Consider the following 25,281-nt stretch of genomic DNA (forward strand, 5'->3'; position numbering starts at 1 on the left):
AGCGCGTGCACTTAAAATTGCTACGCCACGGGGCCGGCCCCTTAAGCATCGCTTCTTTATGTGACCCAACCCTCCAGCTACACCATACTGTTTCTGTCTCCCTTTCTCTGCATTTGTTTTTTCTTCCCTGAAGCAGAGACTGCTCAGTTGCTTACTAATAACATTTGCTCCTTCCTCATTGGTCACAGAACCCCTGAATTGCTGAATCATGACTGTGTACCCAGTTAAATAACGTATTTCCCAACCTTCCTTACAGATGGTGGTAGCCTCTTCCCCTTCTCCTCCTTGTAAGAGGCAATTATGCATCCGATTCTTATCACTCTACATCAGATTATACCTCTTCCCTATGTTATGACAAGGGTTGGTAAACATAACTTTTAATTGTTCCCCCCATTGTTAATGTAGCCCAGTGAGTGCTGGGGATCGCCATATCTCACAAATTAGGAGCCGGTGAGGGGCTGGGAGAAAACCCAGAAGTCTTCTGTCCAGACTGCTCCCCTCAGGAAGAAGAGTCAAAGATTTCTCAGACTCAGTCTCATGGCAAAGAGCATGGACGGGCCCCAAGACTACCCAGGCTCCATCTCAGCTCCACTGGCTGTGTGACTTCAGGCCGGCTACTTTGCCTTGGTTTTCATCCACAAAGTCAAGGTGATAACAGTTCCTTCCTCCTAGGGTTTTGGGGAGGATTAAATGAGTTAATGTATGTAAAATACATGGAGTAGTGCCTGGCATATCCTAAGTGTTATGTAAGTGTTGGCTATTTTTCTTAACTTTCACCAGAGATCCTACAGTAAGGGCGGGGAGCTGTAATATTTTTATTTTGTATGCCTCCACTATGATTTAACGGTTTATATGCCTTTAGATGGTGTTTTTTATTTTACTTAGGAACAAATGTGTTGCTTCACTATGAATATTAGAATTTAATTTCATTCCGAAGGAAAGAAAATAGATTCAGGGGGGAAAATCCTCTCATAAACTTAGCATATCATTAATTTTTTCCCCTCAAAAATGCCGAAAGCCTGATTCGTCTTGGTAAATATGCCATAGAGCTTTCCTAGGGCTCTGAGATACCAGTTTGTAAAAGCCTCTCACATGGCCCTCTGTGAGAGCTCTGTGATGACTTCCATATTTGCTTCTAGAAAATCATTTTGTCTAAGTTGCTTTCCTAAGGATTCAGACAGGAGAGTGAGTTATTTTTAAAATCGTCTCTGGGTGCTGTAGCAAGCTCACTGGACATAGGGTCAGGAGACCTGGGTTCAAGTCCTAGCTGCTTCCTTAGTTCTTTCACTAATTGGCTGGCTTTTGGCAAATCACATGATGTCTTTGAAGCCTGGTTTTCTCTTCTGTAACTGAGAGTGGGTGTTGTACATAACAGTCTCAGAAGGATGTTAGAGAATTAGATTAAATTCAATAATATGCAAGAAAGTGTAATAGACATTAAAAGGCATCGTATGGATATATCATTCTTATTATTAGATGGAGTAACGTGAACTCGTTGCTCTGATTCTCCATCTGAAAGGGGTTTTGCTTTTTTTATTCTCAACATGTCTCCTGCCTGTGCCTTCTGGAAGCACGCCATGTCCAATAGCCGAAGATGTATCACAATGAACGGATAATTGCGGGGTCCGGTTCTGTGTTCCCTCTTGGTTCCCTAAATGGAGTAGCCTGTTTATTTCCATCTGAGGGAAGCAGACCCATTATTCTCATGGTATTTTGTTCTGTCACGTTCACACTATTGAGTGTCACTTCATTAATTATAAGTTCCAAGGGAAAACATTTCTATTTAGGCAGAGATCTGCATCTCATATGACTGGAATGGCCTATGGAGGGAGCTACTGTGTGGTGGGTTGTGCTCCCTAGAGACAGAAGTGTAGCTATAGTAACTGAAACCTCATCCAGGCCCATGGTGTGGATGAGGCAGAGGTAGTGCTGTCTTTGTTTATTTCTCTCTTCTTCACTGTGGTTGTAAATCTCCTGGGGACATCGGTGGGATTCCTGAGAACTGCTTCCCCCGGCCACCAACTGTGTCTTTTGTCCTTTTATAGCATTAGATGCAAAACTAAAGATAGTACATAGAGAATTGCATGTTTTAATACCTTCGTGCCAAAATGGTCTTTAGGACTGAGCACAGTACCTAAATCTAGCAGGAATCGGGATATAATTATTCGTTTGTTCAAAAAACATTTATTGAAGGGATGGCTTTTAGATGAGTGTGAACACATTTATATCATCCACATCTGCAAAAACTATTTTCAGTCTCTGTTCTTTACTGGATTACTTTTGCACCAACAGTAGGACATACTCTTTGTTTTTTACAGTAAAGAGGGAGTAGTTGTGGTGATCTGTCTCCCTCTCTCACGCAATCCTCCTTAGGATTTGCCAAAAGGCTGGCAGGAGTTAGGGGTGAGGCCACACTATGACCAACTCTGAACTTGAACCCAGTGTCATTTGATCTGTATTTATTAAGTATCCTAACCGTATGCCAGGCATATGCCAAGTGCTGGGAATACAGAAATAAGTGGGACATGGCCTCTGCCTGTTTGCTCATGATTCAGTGGGGAGTACAGATACGGAGCAAATGACTGTGAAGGGGTTGGTCAGAGCGCTGTAACAGAGCACTGCGGGAACACACAGCCTTGGTCCCGCCTGCCGGGCATGTGCCCCATGCCCCTCCTTTTGCATCTGCTGGTCCTCTGCCGGGGATGCTCTCCGTACCTTTTCTACTTAGATAACTCCTCATCTGACCTTCCAAATTCAGTTCAAAACTCACCTTCTCTGGAACGCTTTCCTAATATTCTGCCCACCCCCAAACCTGTTTCCTCAGAACCCTGCATTAAATTGTTGGTTTGCTTGTCCAGTTCAATATTTTTTGACTGCGTACTATATGTTTAGCACTATGCTTAACACAAAATTAATTTGGCCCTTGAGGATTGACTCATCTGATTCACACAAATCAAACTCACAAGGACCTAATATATGAATCAAAATGACCAGAGGGTCATTTTTCTCATTTCCTGGAGACCAGGGGCACAAAGCGGAGAGCAGGGGAGGAGAGGGAACTTTTCCAAGGCACCTCATCCAGACTCCCCTACTGTCCAATGCATACCTCTGTTCATGTCAGGAGCATGTGGGAACCTTCTCCCAGCTGGGCTGTGAGATCCTGAGGGACAAGGGCAGGGTCTTCATGAGGGTGGAAAGAAAAGAACAAGGATTCTACCTGAGGGCTATACTGGTGTGGTGGTTAATTTTGTGTCAACATGGCTAGGCTAGGGTACCCAGTTGTTTAGTCAAACACCCATCTAGATGTTGCTGTGAAGATATTTTTTAGATGTGATTAACATTTCAATCAGTGGACTTTGAGTAAAGCAGATTACCCTCCATAATGTGGCTGGGCCTCATCTAGTCAGTTGAAAGCCTTAAGAGAAAAGATTGAGGCCCCCAGAGGAGGAAGGAATTCTGCCTCCAGACTGTCTTAGGACTCAAGGCTGCAGTATTGACTCCTGTCAGAATTTCCAGCCTGCCAACCTTCCCTGCAGATTTCCAACTTGTCAGCGCCCATAATCACGTGAGCCAATTCCTTAAAATAAATCTCTCTCTCTATAAATACATCCTATTGGTTCCATTTCTCTGGAGAATCCAGACTAATACAATTGGTACCACAAAGGGATTTAAACCATAACCACAAGAATTAGTACTCTGAAGGTTTTGGACTTTTTTTTTTTTTTTTAAAGATTTTATTTATTTATTTTTCCCCCAAAGCCCCAGTAGACAGTTGCATGTCGTAGTTGCACATCCATTCCAGTTGCTGTATGTGGGACGCGGCCCCAGCACGGCCGGAGAAGCGGTGCGTCGGTGCTCGCCCGGGATCCGATCCCCGGCCGCCAGCAGCGGAGCGCGAGCACTTAGCCGCTAAGCCACGGGGCCGGCCCTGGACTTTTTTTTTTTTTAATAATTTTATTTATTTATCTATTTTTCCCCCAAAGCCCCAGTAGATAGTTGTATGTCATAGCTGCACATCCTTCTAGTTGCTGTATGTGGGACGCGGCCTCAGCATGGCCGGAGAAGCGGTGCGTCAGTGCGCACCCGGGATCCGAACCCCGGCCGCCAGCAGCGGAGCGCGTGCACTTAACTGCTAAGCCACAGGGCCAGCCCAGGTTTTGGACTTTTAATCAAAGCCATCAAATCTGAAATTTTTAGACTTGGAAGCATTCTAAAAGGTTATCAAAATTACAGCTTCATTTTATTATCAAGAAAACTAAGGCTTGGAGAGGCCTCCTGTCCAAGGTCACCCAGCAAAGAAGTAACTGTAGTAGGTGAGACTGTACCTGGTCTTCTGACTTATTCCACTTTTTATATATCCAAAGAATATCAGTGAAATAATGAAATATAAATTGTCTTTACTTTGTGCCTTGATTTTATGATGGCATAAGTAGTAAATATCCTTTCAGGATCTGACTTACATGTAAAAGAATCATTCTGGTTCCATATGGAGAATAGAACGTGGGAGGAATTGTAGAAGCAAGGAGACACGTTAAGAAGCAGATTCATAAAGTAAAATAGATTGTAAACTCCATTTGTTACCTAGTGAAACCTGCTGAAGGAAATCCTCAAACTCTCATAGATGGTGAGTATGTTTCCTCAACTAATTCTAAGAGAACTGCCTTCCTACCCTCTTACTAAAACGGGGGAAGGTCCTGGAGCCTCCTGATCCCAGTGACCCTGCCGCTCTTCAACACTTGCCCACAGGGCAGGCTGTACACTTGGTACAACCTGTGGGTTTTGAAGGACACCAGGAAGACGTCCTCTATCAGTTACTCTTGTTAATGTCTGAAACTCACCCATTAGAAGCTGAATCATCTGTGTCCAGTGTTGTCCTGTCCCAGATATTTATTGGGCACCTATGTGCACCTGGCCCTATACTAGGTATTGGGAATAAAGAGATGAATAAGACATGGTCCCTAACCTCAAGAAGCTCATAATCTAAAGGGTATAGAAAGACACAAAAATAAATAATTACAATACCATGTAGTAAGTTAAACTGTGGAAATATACACAGGATGAGGACCCTAGCCATCCTGAAGTGGACGGTGGGGGTGAGAGGAAAGAGGCAAAGGATGTTTCCTGGAGGAGGTAATACCACAGTGACTCTTAAAGAGAGGCAAGGTGGAAGGGTATGGTGCTGGCAGGAGATAATGGTGTATGTAAAAATGACAAGCAGTTCAGGGTTATCTGTGTAATGTGTGGTACAGGGAGCAGCAAGAGATGCGACTGACAGGGCGACGAGAGCACATCGCCGAGGGCCTTGAATAGGGAGCTGGCGTCATCCTGTGGACAGTGGGGAACTACCGGGAGGTTTAAGGAGGAGAATGCAATGGTTATTTTAGACAGATCACTCCAGTTGCTGAGGGAAGAGGGATTGAGTGGTTTGAGATTGGAAGCAAGTTAGAAGGGGCCTCTAGGAGAAATGAAAAGATGAATCTGAGAACTATTTACAAGGATAAAACCTACAGGACTTAGTGATTACCTGGATGTGGGCATTACCCCCTCCCCGGTTATTTTGAAGCAAATCTCAGACCTCATGACATTTCATCTGCAAATATTTCAGAATATCTTTCTAAAAGACAAGGTTCCTTTTTAGAAAAATAACCACAGTAGTATTTTCACCCCCCTCAATGAACAGTCATTCCTTAATATCGTCAAATATCTAGTCAGTGTTCAATTTCCATCATTATTGTCTCATAAGTTTTTAGAAATTATTCAAATCAGAATCAATAAGACCTAGAAGGGGCCGGCCCAGTGGCACAAGTGGTTAGGTGCGCGCACTCCACTGCAGCAGCCCGGGGTTCGCCGGTTCGGATCCCGGGCGTGCACTGATGCACCGCTTGTCAGGCCATGCTGTGGCAGCGTCCCATATAAAGTGGAGGAAGATGGGCATGGATGTTAGCCCAGGGCCAGTCTTCCTCAGCAAAAAGAGGAGGATTGGCAGATGTTAGCTCAGGGCCGATCTTCCTCACATACACAAAAAATAAAACCTATACAATGTCATAGATTGATATGTCTAATTCTCTCTCTCTCTCTCTCTGTCCATTATTTAAGAAATCCGCTCATTAGCCCTGTAGCATTTCCCATAGTATGGAATGAGCTGATGGCATCCCCGTGATGGCGCTTGAATGTGTTCCCCTGTCCCCTGTATTTTCTGTAAAATGTTACTTGCATACGGAGGCCCGATCACATTCAGGTTTGATTTTTTTGGCAAGACTAGGTGGTGCAGTTCTTCTGTCAGGCCTGATTGTCTCTCTTTTGGGGACATTAGCAGCCATTGATGATCATTGCCTAGATTTATTAATTTATTAGGTTTTGCAAAATGACAACACCACTTTTGTAGAGGCTATAATATATTGAGTCTATCACTATGGTGTGAATACGTTTCTCCTGGCCTTCCTCTTGAGGGGGACAGGGAAGGCACCGTGACACCTGTGCTGGCCAGGGTTAGGGAGAAAGGGGGCAAAGAATTCAGCCCCTGCCTCACCGGCAGGTTTCCCCTGTGCCAGCTCCTCTTAGGGGCATTCACTTCCTCTGCGGCACCCCCAGAACTGAAAGATCCAATTTCCCTGTGAGAATTTAAACTAGTAAAATCATTCCTTAATGGGATGAGACTAGACCTGCTCCTTCAGGAATATGGTGTCTTCTAAATCAAAGCAAGACTTGGCTGGAATTAATCATGGTTACAAGAGTGTTGTCTCAACAAGACAAAACAGAATGTAAAATCAGCCAAGGTCTAATAAATAATACTGGGAAGCTGAAGAAAGACTACGTGCCCTTTAGAAAAGGACAGCAAAAAGAAAGAAATTAGCAGTAATTCCCCAGTACTGGCTAAGGGAGGAGAGATGCCAAATCTGGTGGGTGAGAATATTGTGGTCACTAGCACAGTACATACAGCCGTGGAGCAGAGATCATCATTTACTCATTTATTCAGCAAACACATATGGAGTGCTTACTGTGTACCAGGTACTATGTATCACACTCTAGGAGTTGAAGAGTAGGCTCTGCCCTCACCTTTCCCATTCTGCGGGGGGAGACAGAACAATAAACAGACTATTAGAGCTCATTGTGCTAAGTGCCTAGAGTGGGGAAGCAGAGCCCCACTGGGAGCATGTGATTCCAAGCTCACCGAGCCCTCTGGGTAACTGGATATTGGAAAAGGGTGCTGCCAACGTGAGACCTCAACTGCCCACCTCTCTCCCCATCTTGTTGATTTTTAAGTAATTGTGACTTCTGAGATCCAGGGTAGTGGAATGAAACAGACACTTGCTGTGGTCCAAACACTCTTAATTGATCCTATGGCATCCATTTTGCTGAGCCTGGGAAATGAGCGATGTTCTAGTCCAGGCCTGGCCCAGAAAGAGACTTACACAAAATTTTTTAATTATTTTTTTATTGTGGCAAAATTCACATAACATAAAATTTACCATCTTAACCATTTTTATGTGTACAGTTCAGTGGTATTAAATAGTCATAATGTTGTGTAACCATCACCACCATCCATCTCCATAACTCTTGTCATCTTGTAAAACTGAAACTCTGAACCCACTAAACACTAACTCCCCATTTCCCCCTCCCCCCAGTCCCTGGAAGCCACCATTCTACTTTCTGTATCTGTGATTTTGACTACTCTAGGAACCTCATATAAGTGGAATCACACACTATTTGTCTTTTTTGACTGGCTTATTTCACTTAGCACAGTGTCTTAAAAGTTCATTCATATTGTAGCATGTGTCAGAATTTCCTTCCTTTTTAAGACTGAATAATATTCCATTGTACATATAGACCACATTTTGCTTATCTCTTCATCTGTTGAGGAACACTTGGGTTGCTTCCACTTTTTGGCTATTGTGAATAATGCTGCTATCTATGAAGATGGGTGTACAAATATCTCTTCAAGACCCTGCTTTCAATTCTTTTAGTTGTATACCCCAAAGTGGTATTGCCGGATCATATGGTAATTGTATTTTTAATTTTTTGAAGAATCACCATACTGTTTTTTGCAGGGGCTGTACCACTTTACATTCCCACCCGCAAGGGTTCTAATGCCTCTACATCCTAGCCAACACTTGTTATTTTCTCTTTTTGTTTTTGTTTTGTTTGATAGTAGCCATCCTAATGGGTGCGAGGTGGTATCTCATGGTAGTTTTAATTTGCATTTCGCTAATGATCAGTGGCGGTGAGCATCTTTTCAAGTGCTTATTGGCCATTTGTATATCTTTGGAGAAATGTCTATTCAATCCTTTGCCTATTTTTGAATGGGGCTGTTGGGTTTTTAGGAGGTCTCTGTATGTTCTGGATATGACTCATATATCCCTTATCAGACTTGTGATTTGCGAATGGTTTCTCCAGTTCTGTAGATTGCTTTCACTCTGTTGCGATTTACTGTTCGAGCCTTCCCCTGGAAGTTGCAAGCCTTTGGTACACTCCAGAGTTCCAGAATAGTTACATCAGACAGCTCTGCCAGTGCAGTTGTTGTCTAGATGGGGAGACAGATTCCTTCCTATTCCACCATCTTCCCCAACTCCTCCCACAAGAATTTTATAAACCAAAATATTACAACGATTTTTTCAACCTCTTCCCAATAGCTGCCACATTTTGTCATTCTGGAGACCTACATAACACACCCCCTCCCCACCATCCCTCATGCAAAGGAATATATGCTTTCTGCTTTCTGTATTCTGCCATAAAGTACAGCCGTTTTTGAGTCTGGTCATGTGAGTTTGATGGGTGTGAAGCAGGTGACTCAGGCCCTAAGAATGTGATCAGTTTTGTATGCTCTAGAAAATGTGTGTTTCTTCATTCATTCATTTATTCGACAGACATTGATTGAACACCTACGCTGGGGCCAGACCCTGGGCAGTGCTCAGAACACAGAGAGGAATAACATAGTCTCTGCCCTGAAGTGAAGGTGATCCTATGCTAAGTAAAAGGATGAACTGGAAAACCTTTAAAGCTCCTTCTATAATAATAGGTTGCGTGATTTTATGAAAATCACAACTTCTCAGTGCTGGCAAACTCCACCCGCCCAGGGCCTGGATCCTGCCATCGCTTCTGTCACCCAGCAGTGCCAGGATTGTTGACCTGCCTCTGTGGGATAAATGATGAGGGAGCCGGGGTCCAGCGGTCCTGAAGAGAATTAATTTCCTCACTGATACAATGGGGAAAGCAGAAATTAATATATTGAATATCGCTTTTCAACCAAGTTTGCCAGCACATTAGGAGACTCTTACAGTTTTGGAATGAAAGTATCAATGGCCATCAAGCTGAGTGTTAGGTGAGGTAGAATTTAGTTTTTGTATTGTGGGTATCTTTTATCTCAGACTCTTTCATTAGTTCTATGGAGAGCTATCTGGTTGTGGTAATTTTCCTTAACATTTTTTACTTCATTTTCAGCTGACCCATACTTAGCCATCACAGCTCCAAGGACAGTACCTGAGGCTACAAGGCAGAAGGGAGACCGGGCCCTGGGGCTGGCCGCTCGCAGGAGAAAGGCTTTGGAGTCAAACAGACCTGAGTTTCAATGTTGGTTCTGCTTCTTTTATTAGTGAGTGACTTTGAGCAAGTAGTCCATATTCCTGAACCTCTGTTTCAACATCTGTAAAATGAGAGAAGTCACGCCCACCTGAGAAGTTGAAGGAAGGACTCAGGGCCCACAGGGGACATTCGTTGGTTGTCTCCCAACAGAACCTTGATTTTAAGTGGGGCTGTCCTGCTCTTAACCATGAACTCTGAGTGGGGGACACCATCTCTGCCTCCAGGCATGGTTCCTATTGGCCTAGACTAGCCGACATTCCCCACCCTGTAGTCACAGGGGTGGGTCTGCTGGTGGGCATGGACCTTAGTCTGAGCTGACGGGAGTCAAAGAAACATGGGCTGGGGGTTCCTGGGAAGGAGAAGCTTCTGTCGTCCATGTGGACTTGAACAAGGAATCATGTAGCCCCAGGAGCTGCTGACTGCCCTTTCAGACCGTAAGGGAAGAGCCTGCTGAGAAGGAGCCAGCCCTGAATGCCTCGCCTGAAGCCAGAGCTCCCCTGGACTGCTCAGCTACGTGAGCCAATAGATCTAGTTTGGTATTTCAGCCAGTTTGAGAGTTGTCTCATTTTTCACAACATCATAAAGTCCTAATTGATTGTGGTGGGTTGAATAGTGATCCCCAAAATGATATGTCCACATCTTACCCCTGGAACCTGTGAATGTGACCTTACTTGGAAAAAGAGTCTTTGCAGATGTGATTAAGTTAAAGATCTTAAGATGAGATCATCCTGGGTTATCCAGTTGGCCCTGAATCCCATGACAAGTGTCCTTACAGGAGATACACAGAGGAGGGACACACAGTGAAGGCCCTGGAATGACAGAGGTTAGAGCTGGCGACCACAAGCCCAGGCATACCTGGAGCCTCTAGATGCTGGAGGAGACAAGGAAGGATTCTTCCCCGGAGCAGTCCGAGAGAGCACGACCCTGCTGACACCTTGATTTTGGACTCTGGCCTCCAGAACTGTAAGAGGAGAAATGTCTGTTGCTTTAAACCACCAAGTCTAGTTATTTGTTACAGCATCCCTAGGAATCTAATACTTTGATCGATGTGCATTTAGAAATATGAATGTCCTTTTCTTTATATCTGTTTAACTTCTTTCTATGCCTTCCCCATTCCCCTTCTTTAAAGGGGCTGGGTCAGTCCAGGCTCGAGCCAGGCTGCCTCAGTTACATACCAACTTGGTCACTTCCTAGCTGTGTGATTTTCAGAAAATTTCTTAACCTCTCTGTGCCTCAGTTTCCTCTTCTGTAAAATGTTTTTACTAGGACTCAATGAGTGAATACACATAAGTGCTTAGAATAGTGCCTGGCCTGTCATAAGCATCACATGTAAGCAGTGGTCATTCTGTATTCTCCCCTGTTCTTGGGTGATTTCCTTTCCTCATCAGAATGCTACTTCTTCATGGTAATGAGTCCAGTTTTGTTCTTGACTAGATTTTTAAATTTATTCTTACTTGTGATTCATTCACCTCATTATGCTTTTAGGCCATTAAAATGGGGGAAATGTCACTCAGGAAAGTATAAACAAGCCAGGCCTAGTGGGATCTCACTAGACAGCCACAGCTAATGATTAGGAAAGTCAAAAGTCCACGCCCTTAGCAAAACAGGAAGACAAAGAGCTCGAGTTCACTAACAAGGTGTTCAACACCGTGGCTTCTGATGGACTGTCTTACGCGAAACTTCCCTTTGAAAGGCTGCTTTCAACAGGTATAAATAATTTAACTGTTTTTCACAATAATTGACTTGTTTTTGGCAGGTGCTTCTGTTTGTGTGGTTTGTGTTGGGGGTAGATCCTGGGAGAAGGAAGGGTTTCTAGGTTTAAGGAACCCTCTGACCATCCTATTTTCCAAATTTCAAAGACAACACTTGTTTTTAAAACAATCGTTGTCTCCCTTTCTTCAAAGGAATTTATGAGTAGGCCTTAGCTTGAAAATCACTTAGCTCAGACTGGCACAGAGCTTTTATGATTGTTCCTCATCCAGACACTGGCAATTTCAGAGAGTGTTGAGTTTATGGTGCAGCTGGCCCTCCCGAGCTCTCTTTCACGTGGCATTCGCAGCTGAATGTCCCTAACTCTCTGTCCGTGTACGGGGCCTGCTCATCTCAAGGCTGGATTTTGTTCTTTTCCTTGCACTGTCTCTCCTTCATAGAAGTGGAAAGGAGAGAAGGACAGAGATGTCTGCTTCCCAAGCTGATTCCTTTACCATATTTGCAAAATCAAGAGTCTTTCGTGGTATACCTTGGTATGGCTGGAAGCCCTGATTTAGGCAACATCAGATTTCCTGAAAGAGGGAGACCCATCTGTGGCTCTCACCTAAGACCTTCAGGGGCATTTCTTGAAGCCAGTGGGAATAAAATACTGCTACGAGTGTATACCAAAAAGATAATAAAGGACTGGTACCATCACATCAAGGCCATGTTTGGAAATGAAGGCCTAATTTGTTGCACTGTGATATTATGACATCTGGAGGCTCTTATTCAGTGTAACAGGGGAATTACTGATTTTGAAAACGGCATTTTTAGGGCTCTGTGACTTTGGAAATTCTGACTTCTCTCCTTGACATGGTTGGCCGCCACTGAGTAAGTTTTCAAGGTGCAACAGTTAAAGGCTTTGAGATGGAACCTTGTCCCATCCTCACCTGAGGCCACAGGGCCAGAGGCCAGTCATACCTTTTCATGGATTGAGCAGCATCCAGATGGCGGGGCTAAGGGATGGGAGAGGTAAAGGGTGAGGAAGTAAAGGAGAATGAAAATGAGGGTGGGAGGAGGAAGAAAAAGTAAGATCAAACATTAGGGAGAAAGAAGCCCAGGCCTTTGACAAAGCCCAGAGCAGCAATCACGGTCTGTGCTTCATTGTTTGGGTACAGTCAGAGAAACAGAAGGAGTCCAGGATGGTGAGATAACATTTTCCTAAAGAATATAATTCTATAAAAAGAAAGATTATAGGGATGAAAACTTGGGCTTAAAACTGTTTTCTTGGGCTGGCCCAGTGGCGTAGTGGTTAAGTTTGCACACTCTGCTTCAGTGACCCCAGGGTTTGCAGGGTCAGATCCTGGGTGCAGACCTACACACCCCTCATCAGGCCATGCTGTGGCAACATCCCACATATAAAATAGAGGAAGACTGGCACACATGTTAGCTCAGGGCCAATCTTCCTCAGCAAAAAAAAAAATAAAAAATTGTTTTCTTGCTGTTCTTGCTTTTTCCTTGGGCTGAGAGTGGTGTCATGGAACAAGAGGTAATCACCATTTCTTGAAAGGCTGAGGTCTAAAGTGAGCATAAATCTTGACTGATCTGTTACTTTCTACCTCTCCCTCGTCTGTAGACTGTCTGGTGTTCTGGGTAAAATGGAAGGCAGGTGGTATCAGTGAGGATTGTGTTTGGCTGCACATACTAGAAATCTAACCATGGTGCCTTTACCAAAAGGGAGTAATTTTTCTTATACACCAAATCTGGAGGAGTCAGTCCACGGCTGGCATTCAGGCTTTCTATCTTCTATTTGACCATCCTTAGCATGAGCTTCCATCCACATGGTCATAAGATGGCTGCTGAACTTCCAATCATTGCATCCAAGTTCCAGGTAGGATGGCTAAGGGCAAAAGGTAAAAGAAACATGTCAGCTGAGTTTTTCCCTTTTCTAAAAGCGTTTTATCTCATTGTCCAGAACCAAGTCACATGGCCATCCCAAGGGGCAAGGTAGGTGCTACCCCAAATAAACTTGGGGACTTTAATAGAGGAAAGAGGAAAATAGAATGTAAATGGGCAATTAGCAGTGCCTGTTATACAGGGGTCCTTAACCTAGACTCCATGGACCTCCAGAGAGCTATGGGGAGTATCCCTGGAGACATTTGCACTGATGTATTTATGTGCATTTTTCTGTAAATTCTCAGCTCTTATCTCTCCAAATAGTTCCTCTCTTCCATTCTCGTCTGTTGTTCCTTTTTGGACTCTGAGTAGACATATACTAGAACTTTCTTTCCTTTCAAGGTTACTCTCTTTGATATTTTTCATCTTGTTATCTCTCTGTGTGGTGTGGTGTATAATAGCTTCAGGTCCAATTCACTAATTTCTCTTCAAATTGTCTATAATCTCCTGCTTAACCCATCCATAGTATATATATTTTTACAGTTCTAGTTAGTTCTTTTTTTTAAATTGCTGGCTCACTTTTTTTTTTTTTTTTTTTTTGCTGAGGAAGATTTGCCCTGAGCTAACATCTGTGCCAATCTTCTTCTATTTTGCTTGTGGGTCGCTGCCTCAGCATGGCTGCCAATAAGTGGTGTAGGTCCACACCTGGGAACCAAACCCGGGCCGCCAAAGCAGAGTGTGCCGAACTTAACCACTAGCCCATGGGGCCAGCCCCTGCCTGCTCATTTTTTAATAGTTTTTTGCTCATTTTTATTCTGTCTCTTTTCTTAAATTTTGTATATCATTATTTTACATTCTGATTCTTATATTCTGGTATCTAATTGCCTGGATTTGAATCCCAGCCCTGCCACTTATTAGCTATATAACCTTGGTCAAATTATTTAATCTTTCTATACCTCATTATCATCAACTCTAAAATGGGAATAATAATAGTAATCCCTATCTTTGGAGTTGTTATGAGAATTAATGAGTCCATATAAATATAGCACTGAAAATAATGCCTGGCACATAGTAAGCACTATATAAACTTTTACAATAATTATTAAACTTTACTTATGTTGTTTATTGCCTGCCTCACCCTCCTAGAATGAGTCTTGGGAGCAAGGATGTTTATCTGTTTCATTCTGCTATATTCCCCTTACCTGTAACAGTGCTTGGTACAAAGGAAGCACTCAGTCATTTGCTGAGCACATGAATGAATATGCAGAACTCCAGACCAAAATTAGGGAATATGCATTCTTTCAAGTTCACATGGAACATCCTCAAAAATTAACTACACACAAGGCTGTAAAGTAAGTCTCAACGAATGTCACTGAGTCAGTGTTATACAGACCCTGTTCTCTGTCCACCATTCAGATAAGTTAGAAATGAATAAGGAAGAGATACATTTTAAAAACATATATTGGAAACTTTTAAAACACCTCTCAATAACTCATGGGTCAAAGAAGAAATCATAATGGATATTTAAATTATTTAGAATTGAATGATAGTGAACATGCCTCATATTGAAACTTGTGAGATGCCATAAAAGCCATACTTCAAGGGAAATTTATGGCCTTAAATGCTTGTATTAGAAGAGAAGAAAGGCTAAAAGTAATGAGATAAACATCCAACCCAATAAACTCAAGTAACAGTAGAAAGAAGGAGCTGATACAGATAGAAGCAGAACTAAACCATGGACCTGAGCAGAGAGCCCGTTGCCATCCACCAGAGGCCATTGCTTTTTAGCATGAGATGGGTGTCCGGTTGCAGGCTGCCACCCTGGGGGCCTGGGGCTCCCCGTGATGAACCAGCAGGTGTGGCTACACGACTCCCTGCCAAGAAGTCCCAGTTGCTTCCACCCACCAGGGGCTTCCCATGTTGCCCTCTGCTCCTTTTCACACCTGCCTCCCACCAAGAGCCGCTCACACAAACCTTTCTCATTGGAACCCTGTTCAGTGGTAAACCATGTTCCTCATTCTCCCCTCTGCACATTCTCTCTTCTCCTTGCTCTTCCCTTCTAGGAAGGTTATTTCTCAATCCCCCCACCTGTCAGACCTAGGGGTCTGGGGATGGGGTTTGCATCCTCCTTCTCCATCACACCCACAGCCAGTTAAACCACGCCCCTCTGTTCCACCTCCTATGCGTCTCTAACCCTTCCCCTTCCTCTCCAGCCTGGTGCCTCTGTCCTACTTCAGATCTTATCATATCTTGTCCTGATTATTGCAAGAGCCTCCTTGCTGCCCCTCTGCCGTGTCTGGCCCCTCCTTTCCATTTCCCACACAGCAGGCCATTCCCAGAACGATCTTTCTAGAAGCTCAGATTGTGTGGCCCCCTTCACTGTGCTTTACACGTACTGGGAGGTCTCTGTGAACTCCCCCAGGCAGTTATGGGCTCTGTCCCTCCTGCTCCTCCAGCACCCAGAGCTAACCTCAGTCTCACATTCCCTGTCATGTCCCTGGCGTATCTGTGGACCTTGCAGAGAGGGACCACCACGTAGTTGTCACTGTTCACAGTGTGGTCTGTGGACCAGCAGCTTCAGCATCATGCGGGGGCTCATTAGGAATGCAGAATCTCAGGCCTCATCCGGACCTACAGAGTCTTCATTTACATTTAATAAAATCATGGGTGATTCATTGCACCTTAAAATTTGAGAAGCACTGATGACTAATGAGAACCTTCTGCAGGGTGAGAGAGGACAGAGCATCTGAAGTTCAAGTTAATCTTTTCATTGCCTTTGTGTTGGTGAACTTGGGGTGGGGGTGGGGGGCGGAGACAGCCCATTGAAATGACCTACACACATCCTAGACTGCACAAAATCAATGCAAGCTTTGAGACGTAGATCAGGGAGAGAAGTGATTATTCTGGAAACAGCTGACAATTTCAGGTTGATGCTCTGCGGCCCTGAGTAAGGCAGACAGATGCCAGCGTATGTCAGCCAAAGGACCTGTCACAGCATCAATTAAGAGAAATGCTGAACACTCACCCTTTTGTTGGAGCCCAGCGTGAAGGGGGGTGCAGCGCGGAGGGTGAGAAGAAGGGAGACAGCTCTGTCCTGGCAACAGGAAATTGCCTTGGGAAGATTGATTTGCACATAGTGCAAAGTCATTGTTAGACCAGAAAGGCTGTGTGTTGAGGCTTTTATGCATGTTCCACTCACCCAAGTTGTCCCACCCAATATATTCTTAGCACCCTTATTGCTCATCAAGCAGTCACAGGAGTGGCACTTAAATAATGGACCCCAAAGCCTAACTTCCTGAAAGGCTCCAGTAATCTTTTATTGATACAAAATAGATTTCCGGGGCAGATCTAAGCTCTCCTCTGCAGAGGCTGCTTGGTGGGGCGGGTGGGGAGGACCGGGGCTGTAACAATAGCCTTTGGGTACCCAAGGGAGTGCCGCTGAGCAGATGTTCACCATTTGTTGAACATCTACCTCCGTGTACCGGGCACCATGGTGGAAAATGGACGTCCAGGACCCCACTCGTTCCTCTCTCTGGCCCTATCACCCTGGTATTCCCATTCCTCCAGCTGAAGAAGCTGAAGCAGAGAGAGGTGACCTGACTGTGGCGTCCCACAGCTAACAAATGGCAGAGATGATATGGGTTGAATTGTGTCCCCCCAGAAAGATATGTTGAAGTCCTAACCCCCAATATCTCAGAATGTGACCTCATTCATTTGGAAATAGGTTCATTGCAGATATAATTAGTTAAGATGGGGTCATACTGGATTATATGACTCACATATGACTGGTGTCCTTATGAGAAGAGACAAGACACACAGGAGAAGACCACCGTGTGACAAGAGAGGCAGAGATTGCAGTGATATATCTACTAGCCAAGGAATGCTAGGGTTGCTGGCAAACAGCAGAAGCTAGACGAAGCAAGAAACGATTCTTCCCTACAGGTTTCAGAGGGAGCATGACCCTGACAACACCCTGATTTTGGACTTCTAGCCTCCAGAACTGTGAGGCAATAAATTTCTGTTTTAAGCCACTCAGTGTAAGGTACTTTGTTACGGCAGCCCTAGGAAACTAATACAGATATGAGCATGGTTTCCTACTGATATCACCCCACAAAGAGGATGTCTGCGGGAGCCATTGGGGATGCTCAGATCAATAGCATCCACATTCACGTATCCACTCCAGACCCTTCCCGTGTGAGATGACCATCATGGTGGAGAAGGGTCAACGCTGTGTGGAGGGCTTCCAAGGTGGAGCTGACAGCTTGAAAGCAGGAGGGCCAAACTCCTGGAGGGACCCTTTAAACCCCGTGATATTATAAAGAAAGAAAGCCGATGAGAGTGTTGTAGTCAAGCTCCGGAGAAGTAGAACCTGAGTCAGAGATCCTTGGGCAGGGAATTTATTGAAGGAGGGCTTTCAGGAGAAACGTGTAAGGGGAAGATGCTGGGGAAAAATGTGGTTTCAGGACAAGTCCAGCCTCTCAGCCTGACCCCATGGGTAGCTCTGGAGCATAGCTTGCCCCACAGAGGTGGTTCCTCCTAAAAGGTAAGGGGCAGGGAGTGACCATAACCTCCCAGGCATCTCCTGAGCCAAGAGCAAGCCTTTGGGGGAGGGCACAGGTGTGAGCCATTAGCAGCCAACACCTGCAGCAGCTGGGGATGGGACGGGGCCCCGGGGCAGCATCTGCTCAGAGCGTGGGGGGGGGGGCGGGGGAGTGATATGCTGCAGTGAAAGGAATCCTGGCTCTGCCCCTGACTCTGGCTGTGCTCAGGCTGCTCCGTGTCCACACAGCGCACAGAGTGTATTCACATGGTGATGGGAGGAGATGGGGCACTGGGGGTGGGAGGAAGGAACTAACTGAAGGTAATCAAGGTCTCTTCTTTTTCCGGGGTGACTCTGGAGGAGTCAGGGGCTAAGGGATAAAAGGTGGTGCTGGCAGAATTTCTCATTGTTTAATGATCAGTGTTCCAAGAACAACACAGCCTTTGACTTCTTCCTCCTCTGAAACTCATTATTTAAACGGAAGTTTGACTAAAAATCAAAATACCTTTAAAAAGAAAAAGACTCGAATCAATTAATGAATGCAGGTTTTCTTAATAAGTCACGAGGATCCAGGGGTGCTTGGAGCACATCGTCAGCTCTCTGAAATGACGTGATGCCCTCCCCCTTCCCCTTCCTTATGGCTCAAAATTAAAACCAAACAAAACAAGGCCTTCCTTGGTTCTTCCATCAAGGATAAAGTCGAGGGCAGACGCCCTTCCTTTATTGGAAGCCAGCACGATGGAGGTGCGGGGGGAGAATGGGAGGGGAGAGATGCTTCTGTCCCCTTGGGGAGATTGCTTTTGGGGACTGTGCTGAGTTCCACTATGGAGCTTTTTCAGGGCTGCCCTGGGTCCTTTGTCCCTGCTTACTCCTCTGATCTCATCTACTTTACCTTCTGCCTCCATGATCTGGGGAGCCAGCCATTTCTGCTCTCATCTCACTGGCAATGCAAGTAAGGATGGGGCTGGCCACAGACCAACCACGAAATGCTGTCACAGTGCCCTGCTGCTCCCTCCTGGTGCCACCTGCTTACACACCCCTCCAGATGCCCCTCTGAGCTCTCCCTCCCTGCTCACTCTGCGGGGCTTCTGTTTTCTCCCTCACTTCCCCCACTGCCTGCCTTTGCCTCCTATTACCTGATTACTTGGTTGGTAACCGGCCCAAACTAGAAGTCAGGCTCCTCTCCATGCCCACGAGTCTCCCTCGCACTTTCATTCATACTAAAGTGCACGTGGCTAATAGACTGGTGTTACTCTCCCTCGGGGAAAATTTCATTTTCTACATCCATCAGAGTACTAAGCTGAAAAATGAAGCTCCTCAGGGAAGAATTTTAGAACTCAGGCAGTGAGCAGGAGAGACGGAAGGTGGGAGGAGAGAGGAGCAGGCTTTCCTGGAGCCCCTAGAACCACACATTGATTACTGAATCTTTTCACAATATTTATACACCTGCCCCCCCGCCCTGGCTCAATAAATAGGGAATTGGAAAAATTTTATTTATATTTTAAATGGATCACTCAGAAACTCTCCTGCTCTCAATCTGGACGTTGGGCTGAGCCTGAGTGAGACCACTCCTGTGTGTGTGTGTGTGTGTGTGTGTGTGTGTGTGTGTATGTAAAGGAGAACCTTCCATGGCACTCTGACTGGCATAGGATACTCATCTTTTCTTTACACCCTGGGCACTTAGTCCAGCTCCGTGTCCACCTCTCCAAGCTGCAGCTGGGAAGACTGGGACAAGTGGGGACACTTAATCTCTCAGCACACATTTATTGAATCTCTGCCCCGGGTCAAAGATGTCCATTTTGCATTAATTTTTTGTATACGCTGTTAGGAAGGGTCCAACTTCATTCTGTGGTACATGGACATCCAGTTTTCCCAACAACATTTGTTCAAAAGATTGTTCTTTCTCCACTAAATGATCTTGGCCCCCCCTGTTGAAAACCAAGGGCTTATTTCTGAGCTCTCTATTCTATTGGTCCATATGTCTGTCTTTATGCCAGTACCATATTGTTTTGATAACTGTAGCTTTGTAGTAAGTTTTAAAATCAGCAAATGTGAGTCTTTTAGCTTTGTTCTTCTTTTTCAAGATTTTTTGGGCTATTCGGTGTCCCTTGAGAGTCCATATGAATTTTAGGATGGATTTTTCCATTTCTACAAAAAATATTGCTGGGATTTTGATAGAGATTGCATTGAACCTGTAGGTTGATTTGGGTAGTATTGACATCTTACCAATATTAAGTCTTCCCCTCCACAAACAAGGAATGGCTTTCCTCTTATTTCTGTCTTCCTCAATTTCTTTCAGCAACATTTTGTAGATTTCATTGTGTAAATCTTTTGCATACTTGGTTAAATTTGTTCCTAAGTATTTTATTCTTTTTGATGCAATTATAAGTGGAATTTTTTTCATAATTTCCTTTTAGGATTGTTAGCGTATAGAAACAACCAATTTTTGTGTTGATTTTGTATCCTGCAACTTAGCTAAATTTATTAGTTCTAACAGTTTTTTTGCGGAAAAGGAAGGTTTTTGAATTTTCCAGTTGATGAGGAAAGCGACGGATTTTTATCAGCAATATAGATATTCTGCCCACCAGAGTCTTGGCAGAGAACATACTGGGTAAATGACTTTCATGGAGGACTGAAGCTGGAAGGCTGGGTGGGCCTTCCATTCTCTTGGGTGATCTATATGTTGTCCTCAAGCTTGACCGTAAGGAGCGTCTATTTAGAGCCTCTTGTGTATAGTCCCTCTTAGATTATTTTTGCTTGCATGTTTTTCATGGATTATTTAATTATGTTGACTATGTAATACACCCCCATGGTACAAAATTCTGTACCTGTGTAATGAAAAAGCCAGTCTCTTACCTCTATCGCCCTTCAGAGTCCTCCTCCCCAGAAGTGAGCATTGTTACCAGTTTGTTGTGATTGCTTCCAGAAATGATCTAGGGTATATATAAGCGTTTAAGTATATGTACCCTTCTTTTTGGTTATAGACATTGTTCTTCTCCTTGCTTTTTTTTACTTCCCAGTATATCTTGGAGATTGTTTCCTATGAATACCTAAATTGCTCCTCTTTCTTTTTAACAGCTGTATAGTACTCCATGGGATGTTTGTACCTTAATGTGTTTGATGGACATTTAGGCTATCTCCCATTTCCGCTATTACAGATGGTGCAGAATGAATATTAGGATTACTCTTGAATGACATTTCAGTGCCACAGCTCACACTGAGGAACATTATGAGAAATGGTTGTTATCATATCTATTGTCAAGGTGTCATTGAGGGCATCCATTGCCTTTTACATCTCAGGGTGAGCTTTGGGGGGACCGGTGGAAGAATTCCTCCCAAGTTTCGGTACTAAGGCTAAGGTGGTGCTTCTCCTGAGAAGTTCTGGTTTTCTTCATCTTATGGACTTGGTGGTTCATGTATTTGCCTGTTGTTCACTCTTTGTTTTGGCCACAAGGGTTCTTGGAACCAAGTTTATCGGCCTTGTTATCAACAGTACAGGACTATTTATTATACATTTATGGATTCTAATCTTACTCCTAATTTCATTATTTTCTTTTCACTCTAAGTCCCAAAGCTATTTGTTTTATTCCTTAACATTGTCTGCATTTTTGTAAGCCATCTCAAGTTCTTTGTGTAATGAAGTGGGTATAAACACACAGACATAAATATATCCATCATCATAAATAAAATACGAATTTTTTTTTTTTAAAGATTTTATTTATTTTTCCCCCAAAGCCCCGGTAGATAGTTGTATGTCGTAGTTGCACATCCATTCTAGTTGCTGTATGTGGGACGCAGCCTCAGCATGGCCGGAGAAGCGGTGTGTCGGTGCTCGCCCGGGATCCGAACCCGGGCCGCCAGCAGTGGAGCGCGCACACTTAACCGCTAAGCCACGGGGCCGGCCCTAAAATACGAATTTGACTTGAGTACCCAGAGGCAGACTTGACCTCTCGTCAACCCGCCCTACAGCGTGATCCACAGGGCTGTCCCGTCCTGAACCTCTTGTAGGAGCCCCTACAGTCCCTCTTCAGCCTGCCCCTGTAGCCGAGGAGCCTGCTTTCCTGTTGCTCCGGGAGACATTCTAGTCCATCAAAATGCTTCCAGGCCCTCCTGCCCCAGACAAAGGCTGAGGAGAAAATCGGACTCCCACACCCTATAATATCTTCACCTGGAGCAGGGGCGGTGGAGAGTGGGGGGACAGCCGGGGAGGAGGCGAAGTCTCTGCGGCTGCATCCGCCCTGCGTCAGGACGCCCTGCATCAGGACCGCTCTGGCATCCCGTGACCACAGCCACCGTCTCTCAGCTGTATGCCCGTCACTTCATCCCACACACCAGCGTTCTTCTGCCTCAATGTGAGAAAGCAATTTGCATCCAACCAGCAGGATTAAGTAAAACAGATGGAGGTGGCCTGCTTTCTCATCTCAGAAACCCCTTTCATCTTGCAGAGGCCACTATGCAGAAGGCGGAGAGAGCAGTTTTGTTTTAATGTGGCCCCTGAGGGCTAAGCTTCAGATTTGTGGGTCATCTGCCTTAGAGACGCCGGGTGAGGGACCAGCTGGGAGTGCTGCAGTCTGAGGGCCGAACACACTTGAACCCTTCCCTCGTGACCTCTGGCTCGTGGCCTCTAGCTCCTGCAGCAGGCGGCTGTTTGAAGTCAGAGGGAGGGAGGACCGGGTCTGTTTGCAATACCTGGGGTGGAGTGGGGCACCTGAGCAGTGCTATGGGGAATGGGATTCAGGACTCAGACGCACCTGGAGTGCTGCTCTCTCCCATGGCTTCTCCTTTGGGATAGAAAGTTCTCAGAAGAACCGAGAGCCTGGGCCTTTTCCTGAGCTGAGTGCAATCTTTGCCATCCTCATTGTCTCTACCTGCAAAATGGGTATTTAATATTACTGTGCTCACAGAGTTGTTGTGAGGATTAGACAATAATAGCTAGTGCTTTCATAGCTCTTATTACAGGCCAGTCATCATTCTAAGTGCTTTACATACAATAACTCATTTAATCCTTACAACACTTAGTTATTGTTACCCCCATTTTTCAGAGGAAGAAACTGAGGCTCAAAGAGCTTAAATAATTTTCCCAAGTTCACACAGCTGGTGAGTGAGAGAGCTGAGATTTGAACCCAAGTAATCTGGCCCCAGAGTCTATGCCCTTAAGCTCTAGGGCTCTAAGGCTTGTCTGCAAAGATCCTGGGGCGCACCTGGCACCCGGAAGGCACACATTCAAAGGTAGATCATTGCCCTGAGCCACCAAGCTGGTTTCCTGGCTCTACGTGGGAGGTGAGCCCTAGGAAAGCTGATTCCCTGGTAGCCCCACGCTCCTATTCCGGATGGGGGCCCTTCTTGGCGCTCCAGGTGCGTATCCCTTTCAACGCATTTAGTACCATGGGCTTAGGTTACGATCTTCTGTTTACATCTCTCTCCCCTGCTCATCTGCAGGCAACAATTCCCTCCCATATCCCAGCACTTAACATAGTTCTTGATATATAATGGTGTTTAATGTTTACTTAAAGATCATTTCTTTGTTTTGCACTGGAGCCATGACCTTGCCCTCCTCCTGGTGGCCCGGGCCAGAGATGTCGCTTTCTAATCTATTCTGCTTTGTCTGCTCATGTCTCAAGCAGGCTTGTTTTGAGGGTCCTTGAAAAATATCTTGATAGTTGTTATTGTTTTCTAGCACAAAGGCAAATCATGGTTTTGAAAAAAGGAACTGGAAAATTACAGCAACTTGGAAAATGAACGTCATCCATAACCTGCTATTCCAAGTGAGGTCCTGGCTTGGCATCATCTGGGAACTTGTCAGAAATGCAGAGTCTCAGGCCCCTCCCGCCCTGACCTGCTGAAGCAGAATCTGCATTTCACAGGATCCCACTGACTCACAGGCACCGTGTGAAGAGCTGGTGCAACCCTCCTCCTCCCTCATCCCAGCTAAGACAACAAGTGTCCCTGGTTCTGTGTGCATTTGAGAGCCTTTTAAAAACCTCTTTCAGAAATTACCTGCGATTTTCTAGCCTCGTCTAAAACCAAAATCCTCGTCAAAGTCATTCAGCAGGAAGCTAATAAAGACATCATCATCTTGTCTGTCTGCTCCCACGCTTGCCCCCTCTCCAACCCCATATCCGCCGGCAGCCACGGAGACTTTTAAAAAGATAAATCAGATCACGTCGCTCTCCCGCTCAGAAGCCTGCAGTGGCTTTCCACTGCCCTGGGAACACGCCCGCCCCGCCCTCTCCTTCCTGCTCCTCACTCCTGACACATTGACCTTCTCTCTGGGTCTTTGCAATCTCTGCTCCTGTGCCTGATGCCCTTTCCTCCTCCTTCCCTGGCTGGTTCCTTTTCATCCCTCAAGTCTCAGCTTAAATGTCACCTCCTCAGAGGTGTGAGAGGAAATGACCACCCTGGGGCGAGCACGCCCTTGCCTGCCAGTGTTCTCTGTCACAGCAGCTGTGGTCAGGACTGTCTCCGCAGTGACATGTGAGTCCCATGAGGGCAAGGACCGTCCTGCCTCGCGCACTCGCTCTCCTTTGTACACAGTACTTGGCACACTGTCTATACACAATAGGTTAATACTTGATGAATATCTGTTGAATTTATGCCTGCTTCCTGGAGATCAGGCATATTAATATCATCACCCTATTTTTATAGGCTTGTTGAAATGATAAAAATAATAGATGCAAATTATATATTTTTTAAAACTCTGCAGGCAGGAATAAAATTAAAAGTAACATCGTTTCTTCCCTTGATTCCTTCCAACCGCAAAAGTAACCACTGATAGCTTATTTTGTCTCTTCCAAAATTGGATAACTCTTTAAATCCATACAAATAAGATCATGCTATAACTACTAATTCTATGCTGCAACTTGCTTTTATTTAAAATTGTGGTGAAATTCACCATCTTAACCATTTTTAAGTGTACAGTTTAGTAGTGTTAAGTATATTCACATTGTTGTGCAGCCAATCTCTAGAACTTTTTCATCTTGCGAAATAAACTCTACACCTATTAAACAACTCCCCATTTTCTCCCCTCCCCCCAATCCCTGGGCAACTACAATTGTATTTTCTGTTTCTATGAGTTTGAACAACTTGCTTTTTGGACTTAATAGTACATCTTCCCACATAGGCACATCGGATCTAGCTCGCTGTTTCTACAGCCACATAGTATTCCACAGTGGCTACAGCTGATGGTTAACCAGCCTCCTTTCAGTGGTAGAAAGGTTGCTTCCAGGTTTTTGCTATTACAGACAATGCTGCAATGCTGGGGTGAAATCCCCAGAGCTGTGAGGTCAAAGGGTATGCACTTCCATTTTGCCAAATTGCTGCTCAGAGAAGTTGTACCCGTCGACCCTCTCACCCACAGAGGATGTGAGCGCTCCTTTCCCACCCATGATCTGGTTCTTCCCAATGTAAACCAAGTAAATATTGTCCCATCCCAGGGACATGCGGATGGCCTTGAAGGGAGGGGTCAATGACTCTTCTGTCATGGTTTCCCAGAGAAGCCTGGAGAGTGAGCTGGTGGCGAGACGGGGAATCGGGGAATCGAGCTGCTAGATGTATACACAGGAGGAAGTCTGATTCAA

The 25,281-nt window shown here is 45.0% G+C and overlaps 1 protein-coding gene across 1 annotated transcript in view; it reads left to right on the top strand.

Moving 5' to 3' along the window:
* Positions 1 to 10,123, top strand: part of SLC25A17 (solute carrier family 25 member 17) — an 80,698-nt gene extending 70,575 nt beyond the window's left edge. Inside the window, exon 9 of the mRNA XM_087448882.1 lies at positions 9,439 to 10,123. Coding sequence (XP_087305008.1) covers positions 9,439 to 9,442 — 4 coding nt within the window. The 3' untranslated portion in view covers positions 9,443 to 10,123. The remainder of the gene's footprint in view (positions 1 to 9,438) is intronic.
* Positions 10,124 to 25,281: the final 15,158 nt, after the last annotated feature.

This window comes from Ceratotherium simum, chromosome 25 (assembly GCF_057802395.1).
Source record: "Ceratotherium simum simum isolate JZ-2026a chromosome 25, ASM5780239v1, whole genome shotgun sequence".
Classification (NCBI taxonomy): domain Eukaryota; kingdom Metazoa; phylum Chordata; class Mammalia; order Perissodactyla; family Rhinocerotidae; genus Ceratotherium; species Ceratotherium simum.